This window comes from Carcharhinus amblyrhynchos, chromosome 10 (assembly GCF_965287045.1).
Source record: "Carcharhinus amblyrhynchos chromosome 10, sCarAmb.v2.hapA, whole genome shotgun sequence".
Taxonomy (NCBI): domain Eukaryota; kingdom Metazoa; phylum Chordata; class Chondrichthyes; order Carcharhiniformes; family Carcharhinidae; genus Carcharhinus; species Carcharhinus amblyrhynchos.
This window is the reverse complement of record NC_137333.1, coordinates 2,546,278-2,570,251: the sequence shown is the minus strand read 5'-3', so window position 1 is coordinate 2,570,251 and position 23,974 is coordinate 2,546,278. Positions and strand designations below refer to the sequence as shown.

General features: G+C 46.5%; 1 protein-coding gene across 1 annotated transcript in view; it reads left to right on the top strand.

Moving 5' to 3' along the window:
- The first annotated feature begins 16,888 nt into the window (after positions 1 to 16,888).
- The window catches only part of ubac2 (UBA domain containing 2), a 225,216-nt gene continuing 218,130 nt past the window's right edge, over positions 16,889 to 23,974 (top strand). The window contains exon 1 of the mRNA XM_080198062.1: positions 16,889 to 16,971. Coding sequence (XP_080054188.1) covers positions 16,941 to 16,971 — 31 coding nt within the window. The 5' untranslated portion in view covers positions 16,889 to 16,940. The remainder of the gene's footprint in view (positions 16,972 to 23,974) is intronic.

Sequence of the window (23,974 nt, the reverse complement as noted above, 5' to 3'; positions counted from 1 at the left end):
GATCAGTCATGATCTGATTGACTGGTGGAAACAGACCCGAGAGGCTGAATGGCCTCCTCCATTTCACATTGTCGGCATTTTAATAACAGAAAGGCCAAAAACAGACATTCTCACTCAGCAAAGAATACCTCATTGAGAAGTACAATGGAAAACAGGGACACATAACTCTCTCCTGCTTTCTATGAAAGTTGGAACAACAGCTGTTGACATGGTTACTACCAGAGTATAACTGTGTAACACCTACCCAGCCCAAAGCATGAACTAGTTCATGCAGCATGTGGGCGAGTATTTGCCAAGTGCCTTCTTGCAGTGCATGCAGTGTTAGCGTCCTGTGCTGCTGCAACAGGTGAATAGACCTGTACCCGTTTGACACCAGCTGACACAAGTTTCTGAAGTCACCAACGGAGTAACACCTTTGCCCTCCGTACAAACACGACACGTTGACTCCCATGAACCTTCCAGCACCGTTACTGGCTCGAATCGGTCACTGCACTGATCCACCTCCGGCCTGTGATATAGCAAAAAGAAAATAAATTGCACTTATATAGCACCTAATTGCATGTCCATTTGTTGTCTCAAAGCACTTTACCGCCAATAAAGTATTCTTTGAAGTGCAGCCACTGTAGAAAGCTTGACAGCCAATTTACGCACAGCAAGCTCCCACAAACAGCAATGTGATAATGACCAAGTAAGAAATCTCACCACCACACCAGGTTAAAGTCCAACGGGTTTATTTGGAATCGCGAGCTTTCTGAGCACTCACAGGTGATCATCACCTGAGGAAGGAGCAGTGCTCCGAAAGCTTGTGATTCCAAATAAAGCTGTTGGACTTTAACCCGGTGTTATAGAGGTTTACAGCATGGAAACAGGCCCTTCGGCCCAACTTTTCCATGCTGCCTTTTTTTTTAAACCCCTAAGCTAATCCCAATTGCCCGCATTTGGCCCATATCCCTCTATGCCCATCTTATCCATCCAAATTTCCAAATGCTTTTTAAAAGACAAAACTGTACCTGCCTCTACTATTACCTCTGGCAGCTTGTTACAGTCACTCAACACTCTCTGTGTGAAAAAATTGCTCCTCTGGACACTTTTGTATCTCTTGCCTCTTGCCTTAGAGTCATAGATTCATAGAGGTTTACAGCATGGAAACAGACCCTTCAGCCCAACTTGTCTACGCCGCCCTTTCTTTTTTAAAACCCCTAAGCAAATCCCAATTGCCCGCATTTGGTCCAGTAGTAAATACTATTTATTTAATATTCATTTAGGATCTCATCTATCTCTTGTGGATCCCGCACACAGATGTGTTGTGAGGCTTCTTACTGTCCCACCCAAATACAGCATCTCCACATCATGGATAATGACCAAATCATCTCTTTTTCTTTTTAATTTGACTTAATTTATTATTGTCGCATGTATTGGGATACAGTGAAAAGTATTGTTTCTTGTGCGCTATACGGGCAAAGCATACTGTTCATTGAATACATAGGGGAGAAGGAACAGAGAGAGTGCAGAACATAGAGCTACAGTCATAGCTAGGGTATAGAGAAAGGTCAACTTAGTGTGAGGTAGTTCCATTCAAAAGTCTGATGGCAGCAGGGAAGAAGCTGTTTTTGAGTTGGATGGTGTGTGATCTTAAGCTTTTGAATCCAAAACTTTTGATTCAGAGGTGGGACTGCTCAGTGCAGTACAGCTACTTCACAGAGCCAGAGACTTGGGTTTAATCCCAGCCTTAGGTGACTGTGCGGAGTCTGCACATTCTCCCCGTTTCTGCATGGGTTTCCTCCAGGTGCTCCAGTTTCCTCTCACGGTCCAAAGATGTGGGGGTTAGGAAGATTAGCCATGCTAAATTGCCCCTTAGTATCAAAGGATGTGTAGGTTCGGGGGATTAGCAGGGTAGATATGTGGAATTACGGGGTTAGGGCCTGGGTGGGATACTCTGTCAGAGAGTTGGTGAAGACTTGATGGGCCGAATGGCCTGCTCCTACACGGTAGGGATTCTATAATCGAATGGTGGGAGAAGAGGCTCAAAGGACTGAATGGCCATGAGGGGCTGAATGGCCTCCTCCTGTTCCTCTGATGCCAATACATTGAGTGTGTGTGCTCTAAGCATCTACGCATTATAGTTTGAGCCTTGATCCCAGACGGAACACAGTTGCCTCATTATTGGATCTATTTGTCACTGGTCTGGATGTATGATGGAGGATGCAAGGAGTGACTGGGCGAGGGGATTAGCTGTCTCACATAGGGTATGCTCAAAATGAATGAGTTTAGATCTTACCTCAGATACACTCTGCAGCCGGGATTCTCCGATTTTGTCCGTACTCGCCCAACTGCCAGCGAGGATGCAGAATTTGGCATTTTAGCCAAAACACCAATCACCGCATCGGCAGTGGAGAATCCCAGCTGGGTACGAGGATGGAGGTTTTCAGCGTTTGTATCCTTGGTTAAAGGCGCTATATAACAAGCTGTTGTTGTAGTCTATGAACATAACAGTCGTGAAAATAACAAATACATGTTTTATCTTTCAAAGCCATGCCTAGAGCAGCAGACACATGAGAACACCACCACCTGCAGGTTCCCCTCCAAATCACTCGCCATCCTGACTTAGAAATATATTAGACTCAGAATAGAATCGCTACAGCTCAGAAGGAGGCCACTCAGCCCATCGAGTCTGCACTGAATTTCCAGAACAGCGTCTTACCCAGGCCATTTACCTCCACCCTGCTCCCCCGTATTCCCACATATTTAGCATGGCCAATCCACCAAACCGACACACCTTTAGAATGTGGGAGGAAATCGGAGCACCCGGAGGAAACCCACGCAGACAGAGGGAGAATGTGCAGACTCCACACAGACGGTCACCCAAGGCTGGAATCGAACCGGGGTCTCTGGCGCTGTGAGGCAGCTGCATTAACCATTATGCCACCGCGCCACTCCTTCTGCCGTCCTTCACTGACATTGTTATTATATTGCCGTTCCCTCATTGTCGCTGGGTCAAAATCCTGGAACGCCCCCTCTAACCGCACTGAAGGTGCGTGAACTGCAGTAGTTCAACAAGACAGTTCACCACCATCTTCTGAAGGGCAATTAGGGATGGGCAATAAATGCTGACACCCACATCCCAGGATACTTACTTGAAAAGGAAAAACTTGCAGGATTATGGGGAAGGAGTAGAGCTAATTGGATAGCTCAATCATACAATCTTACAGTGCAAGAAGAAGCCATTCAGCCCATTGAGTCTGCACTGACCACAATCCTACTCCAGGCCCTACCCCCATAACCCCATGCATGTACCCTAAGGGGCACCTTTGGAGTGTGGGAGGAAACTGGAGCACCTGGAGGAAACCCATGTAGACACAGGGAGAATGTGCAGACTCCACACAGACAGTGACCCACCCAGGAATTGAACCTGGAACCCTGCCGTTGTGAGGCAGCAGTGCTAACCATTGTGCCACCGTAATCAAAGAACACAGCAGAGGCATAATGTGCTGAATGGCCACGATTCACAATCTTTTACCCATGAGCGATGCCAGAGCACTGGAGGATTACAACAACTTGCATTCTTATAGCGCCTTCCACGTAAGGAAACATCCCCAGGTGCTTCACCGGAGTTCTTTTTTCAGACAAAATGTGAGACTGAGCCCCATAAAGAGAGATTGGGATAAGCAACTGGAAGATTGCACAGAGTTCAGTTTTAATTACTGTCCTGAAGGAAAGAGAGCTGGAAAGGTGGAAAGTCCCAGGAAATAAATTCCACAGCTGAAGGCGCGGCCACCAATGGCAGAGTGGTCAAAACCGAGGATTTGCAAAAGGCCAAATTGGAGGTGTGCAGGTGGCCCAAGCGACTGTGGGTCAGGAGGAGAATCATAGAACCCCTACAATGCAGCAGGAGGCTATTCAGCCCATCAAGTCTGCTCTGACCACAATCCATCCAGCCCCTATCCAAATAACCCCTTGTATTTACCCTGTTAGTCACTAATTTAGCATGACCAATCAACCTAACCTGCACATCTTTGGACAAGGAGGCTTCAGAGCTCAGCACTGAGCCAAGTCCTGGAAGGATTTGAAAATAAGGATGAGAATTTTAACGTTCTCGTGTTATGTTCTTGAAAGTTACATGATTCATCAGTTAATTTCAGACACAAAATACCAGATAGATGTCTTGTTGTGGAATCCTAATTATTCACCACTAACACCCACACAGGAAGAATGCAGCATAGACAAGTATTCATTATTTCACGTTTTTGTAGTTATTTTTGCAGATTGTAGTTTTTATCACTTTCTGTTAATTATAGAATCATAGAAACCCTTTAGTGCAGAAGGAGGCCATTTGGCCCATCGAGTCTGCACCCACCACAATCCCGCCCAGGCCCTACCCCCATATCCCATTATCCCAACATACTTCCCTGCTAATCCCTCTAGCCTGTTAACAGTGAACCAAATTCATTTCATGCCTTTTCTCTTTTATATATCTTCAAATACCTGTACAGCACAGAACATGATCATTTAGCCAACATAGAAACTAGAAACATGGGAGGCCATTCAGCCCTTTGAGTCTGCTCTGCATTCATTTTGATTTGATTATGGCTGATCACCAAATTCAATATCCTGGACCCCCTTCCCCATGATATCCCTTGATTCCGAAGAGTTATATCTAATTTCTTCTTGAAATCAGACAATGTTTGACCTTAATTACATTCTGTGGTAGTGAATTCAGTCACTGGGTGAAGAAATTTCTCCTCACCTTAGTTCTAAAAGGTTTACTCTTTATCCTCAAACTGTGAACCCTAGTTCTGGACTCCCCCACCATTGGGAACATTCTTTCTGAATCTACCCTGTCTAACCCTGTTAGAATTTTACAAGTTTCTATGAGATCCCCCTCTTATTCTTCAAAACTCCAGTGAATATAATCTTAACAGACTTAGTCTCCCCTCATATGACCGAGCTGCCATGCCAGGAATCAGCCAGATACACCTTTGCTGTACTCCTTCTATAGCAAACACATCCTTCCTCAGATGAGGAGACCAAAATTGCACACAATACCTCCACTGGGGCCTCACCAAAACCTTATGCAATGCAGCAAAACATCCCTATCCCTATACTCAAATCCTTTCGCTATGAAGGCCAAAATGCAATTTTCCTTCTTAGCTGCCTGCTGTACCCACCCACTAACCTTCAGTGAGTGATGCATGAGGAGTCCAAGGTCTCGCTGAGTTTCCACTTCTCTCAAATTACGCCCAGTGATAATTTGTCTTCCTATTATTGCCAACAAAGTGGGTAACCCCACATTTCACTGCATCTGCCATGCAGATGAAAAGTCTGACAACACCACGTTTAAGTCCAACCGATTTATTAGATAGTAAACTCACTGATGCCCACACAGTCAGCTTGTCCAAATCACGCTGAAGCATCGCTTCATCCTCCTCACAGCTCACTCTCCCACCCAGCTTTGTATCATCTGCAAATTTGGAAATAATACATTCAGTTCCCTCTTCCAGATCATTAATATATAATCTGAACAGTTGGGGGTCCGAGTACAGATCCTGGAGGAATCCCAATAGGCATCTCCCACTAGGCAGACTGCCAATCAGAAAAGAACCCATTAATGCCAACTCTCTGAAACAGCAATTAAAGGTGTGACAACACACACGTACAGATCTCAGAAATAAGAGAAATTGGAATCCAAATACAAATTAACAGGATGTATCACACTTGTTATTGTGGCATAGATTGTTGATCATTGCAGCTATCTGAAGTTAACCAGTTTCCTTTGAAATCCTGGAAATGAACTGAGGTTCAGGTATCTGCATCTGGCTAAAGACAATATTAACTTCTGCTTCTTTCAGTAGATTTTTCCAGGTCACATGAAATACTTCTCTTATTGTATTGGCCTTGGTGAAACCAGTTCTTAAACCTCTTTGCTGTATTGTTACCTGGAGAAGGGCAGTATGGTGTTACCTGATTGTTACCTAGTATGGGCAGCAGAGTGGCATAGTGGTTAGCACTGCTGCCTCACAGTGCCAGAGACCTGGGTTCGATTCCCAGCTTGGGTCACTGTCTGCACGTTCTCCCCGTGTTTGCGTGGGTTTTCTCCGGGTGCTCCCACAGTCCACAGATGCGTGGGTTAGGTGGATTGGCCATGATAAATTCTCCCTTAGGATTAAGGGGACGAGCTAGGGTAAATGTATGGGGGTAGGGCCTGGGTGGGATTGTGGTTGGTGCAGACTCAATGGGTCGAATGGCCTCCTTCTATACTGTAGGGATTCTGTGATTCAAATAGAGATGGGCAATAAATGCTGGCTCAGCCAGTGATGCCACCCTTCCATGAATGAAATTTTTAAAAAAGTACTTTTGAAGTGCACTTACTTTATATAATGTCGGAAGATTCACAGTTAAACCATTCCTTTATTATTGGAGAATTTCAATTTGAAATTTTAGCCCAGTTTTTACAGCAGCAACAACAATGGGGGAGGGGTAATTATGATGCGATTAGGCAAGAATTAGGGAGCAAGAATTAGGGAATTAGGGAGAAATTGTCAGGGAAAGGCACAAATGAAAAGTGGAGCTTGTTCATGGAACAAATACTGCGTGTCTTTGATAGGTTATGTTAGGAAATGGTCAAGTGAGAGAACCATGGTTCACAAAAGAGGTTGAATGTCTTGTCAAGAGGAAAAAGGAAGCACATGTAAGGATGAGAACACAAGGTTCAGTTGGGTCGCTTGAGGGTTACAAGGTAACAAGGAATGAGCTAAAAAATGGGCTTAGGAGAGCTAGGCGGGGGCATGAGAAGTCCTTGGCGGATGGGATAAAGGAAAACCCCAAGGCTTGTTACTCTGTGAGAAATAAAAGAACGACCAGGGTGAGGTGAGGGTTGGTCAAGGATAGTAGCGGGAACTTATGCATGGAGTCAGAAGAGATAGGAGAGGTGAAGAATGAATACTTTTCTTCAGTGTTTACCAAACAGAGGGGCCATGTTTTTGAGGATGAGACTGTGATACAGGCTGATAGGCTGGAGGAAGTAGATGTTATGAGGGAAGATGTATTAGCAATTTTGAAAAACCTGAGAGTTGATAAGTCTCCTGGGCCAGATGGGATCTATCCTAGGATTCTTTGGGTGACAAAGGATGAGATTGCAGAGCCTTTGGCTTTGATCTTTGGGTCCTCACTGTCCACGGGATAGTGCCAGAGGACTGGAGAGTGGCGAATGTTGTTCCTCTCTTCAAGAAAGGAAATAGGAATGACCCTGGTAATTATAGGCTGGTTAGTCTTACTTTAGTAAGTTAATGGAAAAGGTCCTGAGGGATAGAATTTATGACCATTTGGAAAGATGCAGCTTAATCTGCAATAGTCAGCATGGATTTGTGAAGGGTAAGTCTTGCCTCACAAATTTGATTGAATTCTTCGAGGAGGTAATTAAGTGTGTAGATGAAGGTAGAGCAGTTGATGTTGTATACATGGATTTTAGTAAGCCTTTGATAAGGTTCCCTACGGGAGGCTCATGAAGAAAGTAAGGAGGTGTGGGATAGAGAGAAATTTGGCCAATTGGCTATCTCATAGAAGTCATGATGTGGGTATGCCGGCGTTGGACTGGTGTAAACACAGTAAAAAGTCTGACAACACCAGGTTTTAGTCCAACCTATTTATTTGATAATATACTCGCAAGCTTTCGGGTTAGCCTGACGATTCACCTGATGAAGGGGCTAACCCGAAAGCTTGCGAGTATATTATCAAATAAATAGGTTGGACTAAAACCTGGTGTTGTCAGACTTTTTACTATCTCATAGAAGACAGAGCGTGGTGGTGAATGGAAAATTTTCAGACTGGAGACCAGTTACGAGCGGTGTACCACAGGGATTAGTGCTGGGTCCTCTGCTATTTGTGATTTTTATCAATGACTTGGAGGAGTGGGCTGAAGGGTGGGTCAATAAATTTGCTGATGACACCAAGATTGGTGGAGTAGTGGATGAGGTGGAGGGCTGTTGTAGGCTGCAAAGGGACATTGATATGATGCAGAGCTGGGCTGAAAAGTGCAAGGTGATTCATTTTGATAGGACAAATTTGAATGCGGATTACAGAATCAATGGCAGGGTTCTGAGGAATGTGAAAGAACAGAGAGATCTTGGGATTCATATCCACAGATCTCTGAATGTTGCCACTCAAGTGGATAGAGCCATGAAGGAGGCTTGCATTGTGTTAACATTTATCATCAGAGGGTTTGAGTTTAAGAGTCACGGGGTTATGCTGCAACTGCACAGGACCTTGGTGAGATCACATTTGGAATATTGTGTGCAGTTCTGGTCACCTCACTATAAGAAAGATGTGAAAGCATTGGAAAGAGTGCAGAGGAGATTTACCAGGGTGCTGCCTGGTTTGGAGGGTAGGTCTTATGAGGAAAGGTTGAGGGAGCTGGGGCTTTCCTCGTCAGAGCAGAGGAGGATGAGAGGCGACTTAATAGAGGTTTTAAAGACGATGAGGGGGGTAGATAGAGTGGACGTTCAGAGACTATTTCCTCGGGTGGATGTAGCTGTTACTAGGGGGGATAACTATAGGGTCCATGGTGGGAGATATAGGAGGGATGTCCGAGGTAGATTCTTTACTCAGAGAGTGGTTGGGGTGTGGAAAACACTGCCTGCTGTGATAGTGGAGTCGGACACTTTAGGAACTTTCAAGTGGTTGTTGGATAGGCACATGGAGCACACCATAATGATAGGGAGTGGGATAGCTTGATCTTGGTTTCAGACAAAGTTCAGCACAACATCGAGGGCTGAATTGCCTGTACTGTGCTGCACTGTTCTATGTTCTAATGAAACTGTCAGCACTTTCTGCCATTATCCTGCTGAAACTGGCAACAACTTTTTCCATCCTCACAAACTTACCACAGCAATCCAGAAGTTGCCACCTGTGATTCCATACTTCTCCAGAGGGTGAGCTGCTGAGGCCCCCATGATCTCTTCAGAAATCACTGAATTGATGAGAACTTCCATTTTTAAACAGTAAACCTCTGAAAATAACTACGCCTTGCTAATAAGATGTAATTGGGATTTTAATGATGTATTAAGTCATAACTACTGTCGAACAATCTCTCTAGCCCTGGAAAACGATTTCAATATTAGAATAATATCAATTTTTTCACTCAAAACAAATACAAATCCATAATGTCATAAATCTTTTAAAAGTTTATTTATGATATTTCAGGATTTAATTTGCTTGTCCCCAAAGGTTATTTGGCTGTATTAATAAAACTGCAGCAGTTACAGTTTTTAAGCCAAGGATAGATCCCAAGGATAGAATTCCAACACATTGTTGTCACTGAAAAGAAACGATTTGAACATAAATCTGACTCCAGCTGGCATCTGGACTTTGTATACATCAGGATACAACTGTACTTCCTGCTGTCCATTGTCTGCTTCCAGAGGTGAAATGGAGAGAGAAACTCTGTGAAGTAAGATAAATGGCACACGTTCAACGTGACAATGTTTGACATACAGATAATATAGTTGGAAGAAACAAGGCACTCAAAGGTTCATTTTGTTACAATCAAAATATTCATTAAGGATGTTTATAGAGCTTCTCTATTTCTCTTGGGAACATGTGTTGCTTCCCATAGAATTCCATAGAATTCCTACAGTGCAGAAAAAGACCATCTGATCCGTCAAGTCTGTACCGGTTCTCTGAAAGAGCGTCTTACCCAAGGCCACTTGAGACCTCCCTCCCCATCATCCCACACTTTTACTATGCTAATCCACCTAACTTAGGCATTTTTGCACACTAAGGGACAAGTCAGCACGGCCAAGCTATCTAATCTGCACATCTTAGGACTGTAGGAGGAAACCGGTGCACCCAGAGAAAACCCACACAGACACAGGGAGAATGTGCAAACCCCACACACGACAGTCACTCAAGGATGGAATCGAATCAGGGCCCCTGGCGCTGTGAAGCATGAGTGCTAACCACTGTGCCATCTTGCTCCAGACCAAGATGGGCGATGTGTGACCCCCAAGCCGCAGATTGCCCACCGCTGTTGTACAGTGCTGCATCTACCCACGTGAGGGTGAATGTAAAAGATCCCATTGCACAATTTTTAAGAAGGACAGAGCAGTTCTCCACTCCTCCTTGAACCGACATCATAGAGAACAGATTATCTGGCCATTATCACATCACTGTCTGTGGGACCTTACCGTGCAGAAATTAGCCTCAGAGTCTTTTACATCATCACAGTGAGTGCAATTCAGAAAAAAAAATGACTTGATGGGCTGTAATGCACTTTGAGACGTCCGGAGGCGTGATAAGTGTTATGGACAATTGAGGGGGCAGCTAGTACGCACTCACTCTGAGGGCAATGTATCCTCCCTAAGGCGCACTATACAGAAATACGCCGTGAGGCAGTGAAGCCGTGTGAGAGATTTGTAAACAAGGATGAGAATTTTAGAATGGGAGCGCTACCAAACTGGGAGCCAATGTGGGGGCTGATGGCTGAAGGTCCTGCACTGAGACGAGAAGCAGTTTTTTAAAAAGTTATTCATTGGACATGGGCTGACCAGCATTTATTGCCCATCCCTTAGTTGCCCCTTGAGAAGGTGGTGGTGAGCTGCCTTCTTGAATCGCTGCAGTCCACATGCTGTGGGTTGACCCACAATGCTGCTAGGGAGGAAATTCCGGAATTTTGACCCAGCAACAGTGAAGGAATGGTGATATATTTCCAAGGCAGGATGGTGAGTGGCTTGGAGTGGAATTCACAAGTGGTGGTGTTCCCCATGTATCTGCTGCCCTTGTCCTTCTAGATGGAAGTGCTTGTGGGTTTGGAGGCACTGTCAAGGATCTTTAGTGAGTTGCCGCAGTATATCTTGTAGATAGTACACACTGCTGCTACTGAGCGTCAGTGATGGAGGGAGTGAACGTTTGTGGATATGCTGCCAATCAAGCGGGCTGCTTTGTCCTGGGTGCTGTTGAGTGTTGTTGGAGCTGCACTCATCCAGGCAAGTGGGGAGTTTTCCATCACAGTCCTGACTTGTGCCTTGTGCCTCTTACACACTGCTCAGCCAGTGACGTCCATGTCCATTCCTTGTAGATGGTGAATAGGCGTTGGGGAGTCAGGAGGTAAGTTACTCACTGCAGTATTCCCAGCCTCTGACCTGCTCTTGCAGCCACTGTGTTTATGTGGTGAGTTCAGTTGAGTTTCTGACCAATGGTAATCCCATGGATGTTGACAGTGGGGAATTCAGTGATGATTACACCATTGAATATCAAAGCGCAGTGGTTAGAGTGTCTCTGTTTGGTGATGGTCATTGTCTGGCATTTGTGTGGTGTGAATGTCAGCCCAAGCCTGGATATTGTCCACTTCTTGTTGTATTTGAACATGGACTGCTTCAGTATCTGAGGAGTGGTGAATGGTGCTGAACATTGTGCAATCATCGGCGAACATCCCTATTTTTGACCTTAAGGCCGAGGGAAGGTCATTGACAAAGCAGTTGAAGATAGTTGGGCCAGGATATTCCCCTGAGGAACTCCAGCAGAGATGTCCTGGAGCTGAGATGACTGACCCTCTATAATTACAGCCATCTTCCAGGTGTGACTCCAACCAGCGGAGAGTTTGTCCCCTGATACCCATTGATTCCAGTTTTGCTGGGGCTCCTTGATGCCACACTTGATCGAATATGGCCTTGATGTCAAGGGCTGTCACTCTCACCTCACCTCTGGAATTCAGCTCTTTTGTCCATGTTGGCACGTCAATTACTTTGAACCCCAAGTTTGACCATTTCGGGTAATCATTATTGAATTTATTTTGCCTGCCAGCACTTAATAGGCAGGATAAATTGCTGCTTTGTAATTCTCAATGAGATAATTTTGCTCGGAGCCAATTAACTTTGATCCTTGCTGACACATTCTGTCTGCCCATTTACAATCTATTTTTGGATCATTAGTGTTACGTAGAGACAAGCATACAGCCATGTCCTCCGGGAGTTTTAATTCAATTATGGACAGGAACCTTTTCAGAGCCTTGAATTGGCAAATCTCATTCCAGCCTAAATTAGCTTTGACATTGCGAGCATGGTTTTGTCCAGTTACAGAGCTGCATGATGGATAGATGACTAAGGGTAGCCTCCCATCTCTTTTAACCACTCACTGAATTGGCCGACTGTGAACTTGTTGGTTGAAAACTGCTGGTTGGTGTGAGCTTGTGGCTGGTTGAATTAAATCAGGAGATGGTTTGTAAAAGAAATTCAATCGCTGCAGTAAGCAAGACTCATTTTACTGGAACACAGGCACTACTTTTATTTCAGATTTCCAGCATCCACGGTATTTTCTTGAATGGGTCCACGTATGAGGGAATTTAACCACGAGGTCAGGGTGGAGAAGTCAGACTTGTCCTTTGAGAAGTAAAGATGTGCAGCTCAGGTGGATTAACCATGCTAAATTGCTCCTTAGTGTCCAAGGTTCGGGTGATTAGCAGGGTAAATGCATGGGGTTACAGGGATGGAGTGGGGCTGGAGAAAGATGCTCTGTCAGAGTGCTGGTACAGACTTGATAGGCCAAATGGCCTCCTTCTGCGCTGTAAAGATTCTATGATTCTATAAAGATGCTTTATGGGAGACCTGGTTGAGGTGTGCGAGGTTATAACAGGTTTGGATAAGGCAGTCAAATCAAAGCTGTTCCCATTCACTGATGGGTGGCACAGTGGTAATGTCACTGGGCTAGTAACACCAAAGCCCAGGCTGATGCACTGGAAACACAGGTTTGAATCCCATCACGGCAGCTGGTCGGATTTAAATTCTGTTAATAAAATCAGAAATTCATGGAAACCCTACAGAGCAGAAAGACACCATCAAGTCTGCACCGACAAAAATCAGTGAGGTTACAGGCCCCATCCCTGTAATCCCACATATTTACCCCGCTAATCCCTCTAACCTACATATCCTGGGACAATAAGGGGCAATTGAGAATGGCCAATGCACCCTAACCCGCATGTCTTTGGACTGTAGGAGAAAACCAGAATAGCTGGAGGAAACCCACATAGACATGGGGAGAATGTGCAGACTCCACACAGGCAGCCACTCAAGTCAGGTTCCTGTTGCCGTGAGGCAGCTATGCTAATCCACGGTACCACCGTGCCACCCAGTTTCAGTAACGGTGACCATGGAACTATTACCAATTATCGTAAGAAGGCATCTGGTTCACTAATGTCTTTCAGGGAAGGAAATCTGCCATCCTTACCCATTCTGGCCCACATGTGACTCCAGAGCCATAGGAATGTGACTCATGAATGGCCAAGCGAGTCACTCAGTGCAGGGGCAATTATGAATGGGCCTTGCCAGTGACACCCTCACCCCATCAAAAGATTTTTCAAAATGGCACAAAGACTGGGGCCACAGGTATCAGGCAGAGGTGGACTTACACTTTTGGGGCCTGCATTCTTCCCCTCTGTGCCGGGATCCCCGGTGATTCCCCACCCGTCTCCGGTGACTCAGCTTCTTTGTCCTCCTCAGCTCTGGCCTGGATGTCGAGTTGCCCCTGCCAGATGGTTCCCTCGATGACCCAGGTGTGCTGGTGGCTCTCGCCCTTGCTGGTCCCACTCAGCCCTCCTCACTCCTGGCCCTGGCCTCTGCTCAAGTTGTCCTGCTGCTCCCAAAAAAACCACATCTTTGGACACTAAGGGGCAATTCAGCCTGGCCAATCCATCTAACCCACACATCTTTGGACAGAGGGAGGAAACCGGAGCACCTGGAGGGAACCCATGCAGACATGGGGAGAATGTGCAAATTCCACACAGTCACTCGAGGCCAGAATTGAACCCAGGCCCCTGGCGCTGTGAGGCAGTAGTGCTATGCCGGCGTTTGCTATCCTTGAGTTTTGACTACCATGTGTTGTCCTGGCTGGCTGCTAACTCTGGCTTTATCTGGCCTGGTCGCTGCTCTTTCTTTCTTTGGTTAGTTGGTTAGTTGCCCCTCCACGGCCTTAGCCTGGAGGTCGAGAGCTGCTCCTGCTCAATGGCCATTGGCTACATCCCCTCCTCAGTCCTTGCTGAAGGCCTCACAGGCTTGCACCCTGAGGTAGGATCAGTGACCTCACTGTTGCCCCAGGCTGCTGGGTCCACGTGTCGGAAACAGTAGAATGGGATGAGAAAAATATCAGCCTTGATTGAATGGCAGAACAGACTCAATGGACCATATGGTCTAATTCTGCTCCTTTAGTCTTCATAGAATTCAATGGTCTTATGGTCTGATGAAGAATTATTTTTATGCAGTGAATGATCTGAAAGCTACATGGGTGATAGAAACAGAAGTGACCAATGACTGCAAGAGGAAATTGGACATTTGAAGGAAATACAGGGCTACAATGGAATGCGTTCGACTAGATTACTCGACGGAGAATCCCAATGGACTTGATGATGGAGTTTTATGTCTATAACTATGACCTCTCATCCTAGAATGCCCCGCCAGCGGAAGTATCTGCACCATGTCAACTTTATCCATATCTTTTATCATCTTTTGTATACCTCAATTTGATCTCCCCTCATTACCTTGAACCATTCATCTTCAGAGACGCCTGCATCATGTTTCTTGAGTCCACTGTCCAGTTTTTGTAGTCCGACAGTCATTGTGTAGTGGTTAACATGCTTGCCTGGCAAGCAAAGATCCCTGGTTTGAATCCAGCAGAAATATCCAATGCTTTGCATGTATGTTGGGTGACACAGTGGTTAGCACTGCTGTCTCACAACACCAGCAACCCGGATTCGATTCCTGGCTTGGATCACTGTCTGTGCGGAGTGTGCACGTTCTCCTTGTGTCTACGTGGGTTTCCTCTGGGCACTTCGGTTTCCTCCCACAGTGCAAAGATGTGCGGGTTAGGTGGATTGGCCAAGCTAAATTGCTCCTTAGTCTCCAAAGATGTGCACGGGAAGTGGATTGGTAAATACGTGGGGTTGCAGGGATAGGGTAAGATGTTCTTTCAGAGAGCTGGTGCAGACTCGATGGACTGAATAATCTCCTTCTGCAGTTCCATGATTGTACTCTAATTAATGGGGCGGATTTGAGATGATTCCTGTTATAATGTATAAATACTGTCATCTGGTGGGCAGTGAGTCTAACTGCAGAAAGAAAGCAGGTGATAGATGGTGCCAGATATCCGAGAGATTAAATATCAGAGTGACTGGATATCAGAGTGACTGGGAGTGACCAGGACTGATCGGATATCAGAGTGACCAGGAGTGATCGGGAGTGACTGGGCAGCATGGTGACACAGTGGTTAGCATGGCTGCCTCACAGTGCCAGGGACCTGGGTTCGATTCCCAGCCTCGGATCACTGTCTGTGTGGAGTTTGCATGTTCTCCCTATGTTGGCGTGGGTTTCCTCCGGGTGCTCCGGTTTCTTCCTGCAGTCTGAAAGACGTGCGGGTGAGCAGGATTGGCCATGTTAAGTAGCCCCTTAATGTCCCTAGATGTGTAGGTTAGAGGGACTGGTGGGGTAAATATGTGGGGTGACGGGGATAGGGCCTGGGTGGGATTGTGGTCGGTGCAGACTCAATGGGCTGAATGATCTCCTTCTGCACTGTTGGAATCTATGATTCTATGATGAGTGACCGGATATCAGAGTGGCTGGGAATGACCAGGAGTGACCAGATATGAAAGTCACTGGATATCACAGTGACCAGATATCAGAGTGACTGGGTGTGACCGGATATTAGAGTGACCGGATATCAGAGTGACTGGGAATGACCAGGAGTGACCGGATGTCAGAGTGACCGGGAGTGATTGGCTATTAGAGTGTCCAGATATCAGAGTGACCGGGAGTGACCGGATGTCAGAGTGACCGGGAGTGATTGGATATCAGAGTGACCAATCAGTCTAAGATTGGGGGCGCGGCTCTGGTTTGTGGGCGGGGCTTGGATTTGTGGGCGCGTCCAGGGACCGACGTCCTATTACAGAGGGCGCGGCCAATCAAGCGGGGCGGGGCTTAAGTTTGGGGGCGGTGCCAAGGTCCGGGGCGTACCGCAGGGGGCGGAGTAACGAGCTGAGGGCAGGGCTTTGCCATGTGGGCGTGGTCCGGGTATCGAGACGGGGTCTGAGCTGGGGGCGGGATATGTTGTGAGGGTGGGAACCTAGGGGGCGGAGCGCCGTTGTGGGCGGGATTAGCGTCTGGGGGCGTGGCCCGAGGATAGGGGCGGGACTTTGTGAGGTGGCCGCGGCTGTGCTGCGTGGGCGGGGCCTGGTTTTTTTGGGCAGAGGTACGGGCTATGGGCAGGGGCAGGAGCAGGAGCTGGCGGGGGGGGGAGCGGCCTCCGCGCCTCTGGGCGGGCCGGGGCAGGAGCACGCTGTCCGCGGTTTATGTTAGAGGCGGGACCTGCGTTTAGAGGCGTGGCCGAGGGCAGAGCCTGTGTATAGGGGCGGGTCTCGGACGGGGCCTGCTTCCGGGGCGGGGGCGGGCCGGGGCGGTGTATGGGGAGGAGCCTGTGTTTGGGGGCTGAGAAGGGGGCGGGGCCTGGAATTGGGGCAGGGTTGGGGCAGGGAAGGGGCGGAACCTGTGTATGGGGCGGGGCCGGGACTGGGGCGGAGCCGGGACTGGGGCGGAGCAGAGGCGTAGCCGGTGTATGGGGCGGGGCCTGTGTTTAGGGGCGTAGAGGGGGCGGGGCACGGAGTTAGGGGCGGGTTTGGGGCAGGGAGTGGGCGGAGCCTGTGTATTGGGCCGGGACTGGGGCGGAGCAGAGGCGTGGCCGGTGTATGGGGCGGGGCCTGCGTTTAGGGATGGGGTTTAGGGCGGGGCCTGTGTTTAGGGGCGGGGTTGGTGCAAAGAAGGGGCGGGGTTGGTGCAAAGAAGGGGCGGGGCCTGCGTTCGGGGACGGGGTTTGAGGCGCGGCCTGTGTGTGGGGCGGGACTGTAGCTGGGAGGGGCGGGGTTTGTGTGTGGGGGCGGGACTGCGCTCTGAAGGTGGTCCCGGGGTGGGAGCATGCTGTCCGGGACGGGCTCAGGCGGCCTGTGTGAGTAACCGGGAGCCGGGGGGAGGGAGCGGGACGGGAGGCCGGGCCGCTGCCTAGCTCCGAGGGCCGGGGATGAAGTGGCGGCCCCGGAGCTGCGGGGAGAAAGCGCGGCCTAACGACAGGCCCCGGGCTGGAGGCCTGTCCGGTACCTGGGCCGGGGACAGCCTTCCGGGGACACAACGAGACCCGGGGCCGCTGTCTCCAACCAGACACCCCCCCCCACACACACACTGAGAGACTGTCACCCTGTGTGTCGACACCCTGGGAGTCTGTCCTGTCACTCTGTCTCTGTCCTGTCGCTCTGTCTCTGTCCTGTCGCTCTGTCTCTGTCCTGTCGCTCTGTCTCTGTCCTGTCGCTCTGTCTCTGTCCTGTCACTCTGTCCTGTCACTCTGTCCTGTCCTGTCACTCTGTCCTGCCCTGCCACTCTGCGCGATGTTGTACACGGAATGTATAAATGACAAGGAAGTTACAGCATAGCTGCAGGCCACTCGTTCCAACTGGCCCATGCTGGTGTGCAATGCTCCACATAAACCTCCTCTCACCTTGGAAAGATATCCTGTTCCATTTATCCTCATGTTTCTGCTTAAATACAACTGTATAATTCATCTCAAACACTGTCATTGTGAGTTCCACCTTGATCTTGCTTTTCCTGAATTCTCTCTTGGATTTATTGTTGGTGACAGTCTCCTATTGATGGCTTCTAGTTTTGTCCATCTCTCTGTCCCCATAGATTGAAGCAATAAGAGGCGCTTGTGTATTGGAAACAGAAAGCATTGAAAAAACTCAGTCGTTGTGGCAGCGTTTGTGGAGAGAAGAAAGCAGGGCAGAATGTTCTTGCCCTGACACTATTGGGCATCATCGCAGATGGGCCAAGAAAGTCAGGTTCTCCAAATATTCCCATTCCAGCCCGCGACAATGCCCTCCAGTGTTGGGGCTAGAAAATCCGACCCAATGTTTCGAGTCAAATATAATTCTCCTTTGGAAGAGTCTTCTGTTCCTCAGATGAGCGTTGATCGAACTGAGATTCTCCACTGATGCTGCCAAACCTGAGTCTTTCCAGCACTTTTTGTTTTAATTTCGGATTTCCTCGATCATTCGCTTTTGTGTTAGGTGTTTGAGTTTGTCGTGTTGGATCATTAATTCTATTACTTTTTGGAGTATTGAAGTCAAGCTGGCTTTCCTTAAGTCTGTCAGTGATGCTGCTGCGTTTTCCAACTGTCTGAACTGGGACAAAGCTAATTTGTAAAGCTACAGATTTTCTATATTTTCATTAATTATCAGTAAGATGATGAAGGCGTTTGAGAGAGTAAATAAATGATTTGTGGAATATTTGTGAACCAGGAACACAATTTTAGGGTCACGAACACTGACCGCATCTACACTGAGCAATTAATAACCATTTAGTTTTTCCACTGGACTCAATTAGTGGCACAATGGTTAGCACTGTTGCCTCACAACAGCAGGGACCTGGGTTTGATTCTCTGCTTTGATTCCTGGCTTCAGCCACTGTCTGTGTGGAGTCTGCACATTCTCCCCGTGTCTGTGTGGGTTGCCTCCAGGTGCTCCGGTTTCCTCCCACAGTCCAAAAGACATGCATTGACCATGCGAAATTCTCCCTCAGTGTACCCGAACAGGGTGTGGCGACTAGGGGATTTTCACAATAATTTCATTGCAGTGTTAATGTAAGCCTACTCATGACATTAATAAAAAAACTAATAAATAAACTTTATAAACACATTTGTGTGTTGGCTATTTTGAGCACTTAAATACCACCATATCGTAGAATCCTGACATTGTAGAAAGAGGCCATTCAGCCCATCCAGTCTGAACTGACAACAATATCACCAAAGTCCTATCCCTGTAACTGCACCTATTTAACCTGCTAATCTCCCTGACACTAAGAGGCAGTTGAGCATAGCCAATCCACCTAATCTATGCACTTTCAGAGTGTGGGACGAAACCAGAGCACCTGGAGGAAACCCACGCAGACATGAGGAGAATGTGCAAACTTCACACAGATAGTGACCTGAGGCTGGAATCAAACCCAGGTCCCTGATGCCTTGAGGCAGCAGTATTAACCACTGTGCCACCCATACTTATTGGGCCAGTATTAACTGTAGCTGGTGAGCTGTTTGTTAGACTTGTTCATGACACACAACTTCATTAATTTTTTGCACAACAAATTGTCACAATGAAAGATGCAAACAATGTGACACTCTTGGCAGTGCCTCTGGGAGTGCAGTGATCAGGGTAACCAGACACGTGTCTCCTTAATCAACCAAAGTGAAGACTTGCTAATGAACAGCATATAGCCATGGAGTGTGAATCAGAGTGGGTAATTCATTGTCACTTTATATACAGAAAGTGAAATAAAATGAGGGAAAGAAAAGTTGGATTAAGAGTGAGGAAGAGGAAAAGGAAAATTGAAAACAAATTCAATGATTAAAAGCTGAAGAAATGAGACACCACACTTGTTAATTTTCAGTGGCAGAGGGCTTGTTTGGTAGTAGTTGAGACTTACCAAACTAATTAAAATGAAACATAGACTGAAACGGAAAATGTTCAGTCCATATCTAAAGTACAGCTACGGGAACTTTGAACTAAAATTTCAAGTTTATTCATTAGTGTCACAACGAGGCTCACATTAATATTGCAATGAAGTTACTATTCAATATGTCTCAGCATTGAGGCCCACAGCAAGCTGTTGTTTCTGTGTCACTGACAGTGCAGTGACTTCGGGACTTGCACATGAATTTCTAGCTGCTAGTGTTCAATTCTGGTCGCCACACTACCAGAAGGATGTGGGGGCTTTGGAGAGGGTACAGAAAAGATTTACCAGGATGTTGCCTGGTATGGAGGGTATTAGCTATGAGGAGAGGTTGGAGAAACTTAGTTTGTTCTCATTGGAATGACGGAGGTTGAGGGGAGACCTGATAGAAATCTATAAGATTATGAGAGGCATGGACAGAGTGGACAGTCAGAAGCTTTTTGCCAGGGTGGAAGAGTCGTTTGTGAGGGCCAAGGTTTAAAGGAGATGTACGAGGCAGATTTTTTACACGGAGAGTAGTGGGTGCCTGAAACTTATTGCTGGCATAGGTAATGGAAGCAGATACGGTAGTGACTTTTAAGGGATGTCTTGACAAGTACATGAATAGGATGGGAATAGAGGGATATGGTCCCCAGAAGGGTAGGGGGTTTTAGTTAAGTCAGGCAGCATGGTTGACGCAGGCTTGGAGGGCCGAAGGGCCTGTTCCTGTGCTGTCATTTTCTTTGTTCTTTGGTAATGATATCATGGGGTATGGGGATAGCACAGGAAAGTAGCACTGATGTACATGATTGGCCATAATCTAGTTGAAAGGTGGAGCAGGTCTGAGGGACTGAATTGCCTACATCTGCTATGTAACCATGTACCTACTCTCAGATAAGATAGCTCTCCAGTTGCACATTAATAAGAGTGGATTTTGTTCACTTTACATTTACAGTCAATTTTGGCCCAATTATTTTCCATTTGAGTTCCTCCATTGGATCATCCTGTGTCTCATTGAGGTTTTTATTAAATTACGTTTGGTGATCATAGGAATCGTAGATATCATATGATGCTTACAGCATTACAGGAGGAGGCCATTCGACCCTTCATATCACCTCGGGCCATTCCCTTGTAGCTGTGCAAATGTTTCCTCTTCACATAATGATCCAATTCTCTTTAATTGAACCTGCTGCTGTCACACTGTCAGGCACTGAATTACAGATCCTAACTACCTGCTCTGTACAGTAGCCTGTCCTCATGTCACTCTTGGTTCTTCCACCGTGCAGCTTAAATGCTGTGTCTTGTAGTTCTTGACTCTTCCACCAGTGGGAATAGTTTCTCGGTTTGCTCTGTTCAGAACCCACATGATTGTCAATAGTCCTATCAGATCACCAACTGAGGCTGAAGATTTCTCTCTTCAGCTGATAGACAGACTCTTTTCCCCAGTGTCAAGCACGGGCAGAGTGATCAAACAGGAAGTGCTTAACGGCACAGTGGTTAGTACTGTAGCCTCACAGCGCCAGGGACCTGGGATTCGATTCTTGGCTTGGGTCACTGTCCCTGTGGAGTTTGCACGTTCTCCCCATGTCTGTGTGGGTTTCCCCCGGTGCTCGGGTTTCCTCCCACAGTCTGAAAGACGTGCTGGTTAGGTGCATTGGCCGTGTTAAATTCTCCCTCAGTGCACCCAAACAGGCACATGGTGACTAGGGGATTTTCACAATAACTTCATTGCAGTGTGAATGTAAGCCTACTTGTGACACTAATAAATAAACTTAAACGTTAACTGGAAGATGTCAGCTGAGTATTTGTCCTCTGGTTCAGTCATTTGTGGTTTCAAATCCTATTTGAGCACAACATCTCAGTTGTCACTCCAAATGCAGTACTGAGGGAGTGTGGCACTGTTGAATAAGATGTTAAATCATGGCCCCATCACCCTTTCGGCTGGATGTAGAAGATTCTGTGGCATTATTTGGAGAGGAGCAGGGAAATTCTACCGGCCTCCTGCCAATGGTTGTCCCTCAATCCACTGTCATCAAAACATTGCCATTGCTGTCTGTGTGAAAACTGCCTGTGAGTGTGCTAGATTTTAAAATCAGCTTTACAGATAGTAAATTGTTGTGTGGTCTTGACACAGTGTTCAAATGCAAATTATTTCAGCACCCAGGTAGGATAAAAGCACACCATTAATAGGCGCATAAGATACAGTGGAAAGTTTACTGCTACCTATGTTTTTTAATGATGTGGTTAATTTGTGCTAAACTGTCTAAAGCATTAATTTTAATGTAGTTAGGACCTCAGCTTACATTCACTCAATTTCCTCTGTGGGTGATTGCAAAATGGTGTGGTCTGATGTGTGAACACGTACCTACACCGTGCTTATCTGTGGGAGAAATGTGTATGTAAGACCACCTAATGTCAAGTTTAACCATGATGCAGATTAGCTGAAGATACCTTTAAATAAAAAATTCTGGAAACATTCAGCAGAGCATCTGCACAGAAACAATTAATGTTTCATCACATCTGGGTGCAGTTAAAGATTTAACAGTTTATAACTGAGTACAGGGACAAAATAAAGTGGGAGTAGGTAAAGAAAAGGGATTGTCAGTGATAGCTTGGAAGGCACACATGAAATAGGAACAGGAGTGGACCACATGTCAAACCTGCTCTGCCATTCAATAAGATCATGGCTGATCTTTTTGTGGACTCAGCTCCACTTACCCGCCTGCTCACCATTACCCTTAATTCCTTTACTGTTCAAAAATTTATCTATCCTTGCCTTAAAAACATTCAATGAGGTGGCCTCAACTGCTTCACTGGGCAGGGAATTCCACAGATTCACAACCCTTTGAACGAAGAAGTTCCTCCCAAGCTCAATCCTAAATGTGCTTCCCCTTATTTTGAGGCCATGCTAGTTCTAGTTTTATCTGTCAGTGGAAACAACTTCCCTGCTTCTATCTAATCAATTCCCTTCATAATCTTACATGCTTTGATAAGATCTCCCCTCATTTTTCTGAATTCCAATGAGTATAGCCCCAGTCTACTCAGTCTCTCCTCATAAGCCAACTCTCTCAACTCCGGAATCAACCTAGTGAATTTCTCTGCACCCCCTCCAGTGCCAGTACACCTCTTTTCAAGTAAGTATTCCAGGTGTGCCTCACCAGCAGCTTGTATAGCTGCAACAACCCTCTGAGTAAAGTCATTTCTCTACACCTCAGCCCTAAATGATCGGCTCTTTACTCTGATATAAATTGTCCCATTGGTAAGATGCAGCATGGGTTCATGAAGGGCAGGTCATGTTTGACTAATTTGGTGGAATTCTTTGAGAACGTTACATGTGCAGTGGACAATAGGGAGTCTGTGGATGTGGCATATCTGGATTTCCAGAAGGCATTTGACAAGGTCCTGCGCCAAAGACTGCTACACAAGATAAAGGTGCACAGTGTTACGGGTAATGTAGTAGCACGGATAGAGAATTGGTTAACTAATAGAAAGCAAAGAGTGGGGGTAAATGGGTGTTTTTCTGGTTGGCAATCAGTGACTAGTGGTGTGACTCGGACCAGTGCTGGGATCACAATTGTTTACGATTTACATAGATGATTTGGAGTTGGGGACCAAGTGTAGTGTGTCAAAATTCACAGATGACACTATGATGGGTGGAAGCTCAAAGTGTGCAGAGGATGCTGAAAGTCTGCAAAGGGATATAGATAATCTAAGTGAGTGGGTGAGGGTCTGGCAGATGGAGTACAATGTTGGTAAAAGGTCATCCATTTTGGTAAGAATAACTGCAAAATAAGGGGAACAGATTTAGGACTGAGTTGAGGAGGAACTTCTTCACACAAAGAGTTGTGAGTCTGTGGAATTCCCTGCCCAGTGAAGCAGTTGAGGCTACCTCATTGAATGTTTTTAAGGCAAGGATAGATAAATTTTTGAACTGTAAAGGAATTAAGGGTTATAATGAGTGGGCGGGTAAGTGGAGCTGATTCCACGAAAAGATCAGCCATGATCTTATTGAATGGTGGAGCAGGTTTGAGGGGTCAGATGGCCTACTCCTGCTCCTAGTTCTTATGTTCTGAGACTATTTTTTAGATTCCCTGACCAGCAGAAACAATCTTTGAGCATCCACCCTGACAAACCTCTCTGTGATTAAAGGAAGAATGATGGATGGCAAAAAGAGATGGTAATTGAAAAAACAAGTAACAAAAGATGAACCTACAGGAAGTGTAAATTGTTAATGGTGGAGCGCAAGCATATCCTGGTGTCTGAGAAAATGATGGTGAAGTCATGAAATGTTGAGGCTGGAAGGTTGTAAAATGCTTCATTCAAAGTCAGAGTGCTTTGTGTTGAGACGTAATGTAGGACATAACAGTGGTCAGTAACAACAAAACCACCTCTCATCTCTGGTTCTTTTATCAGTCACCATAAATCTGTGTTCTTCTGGTTATCAACTCATCTGACAATAGAAATGGCTTCACTTT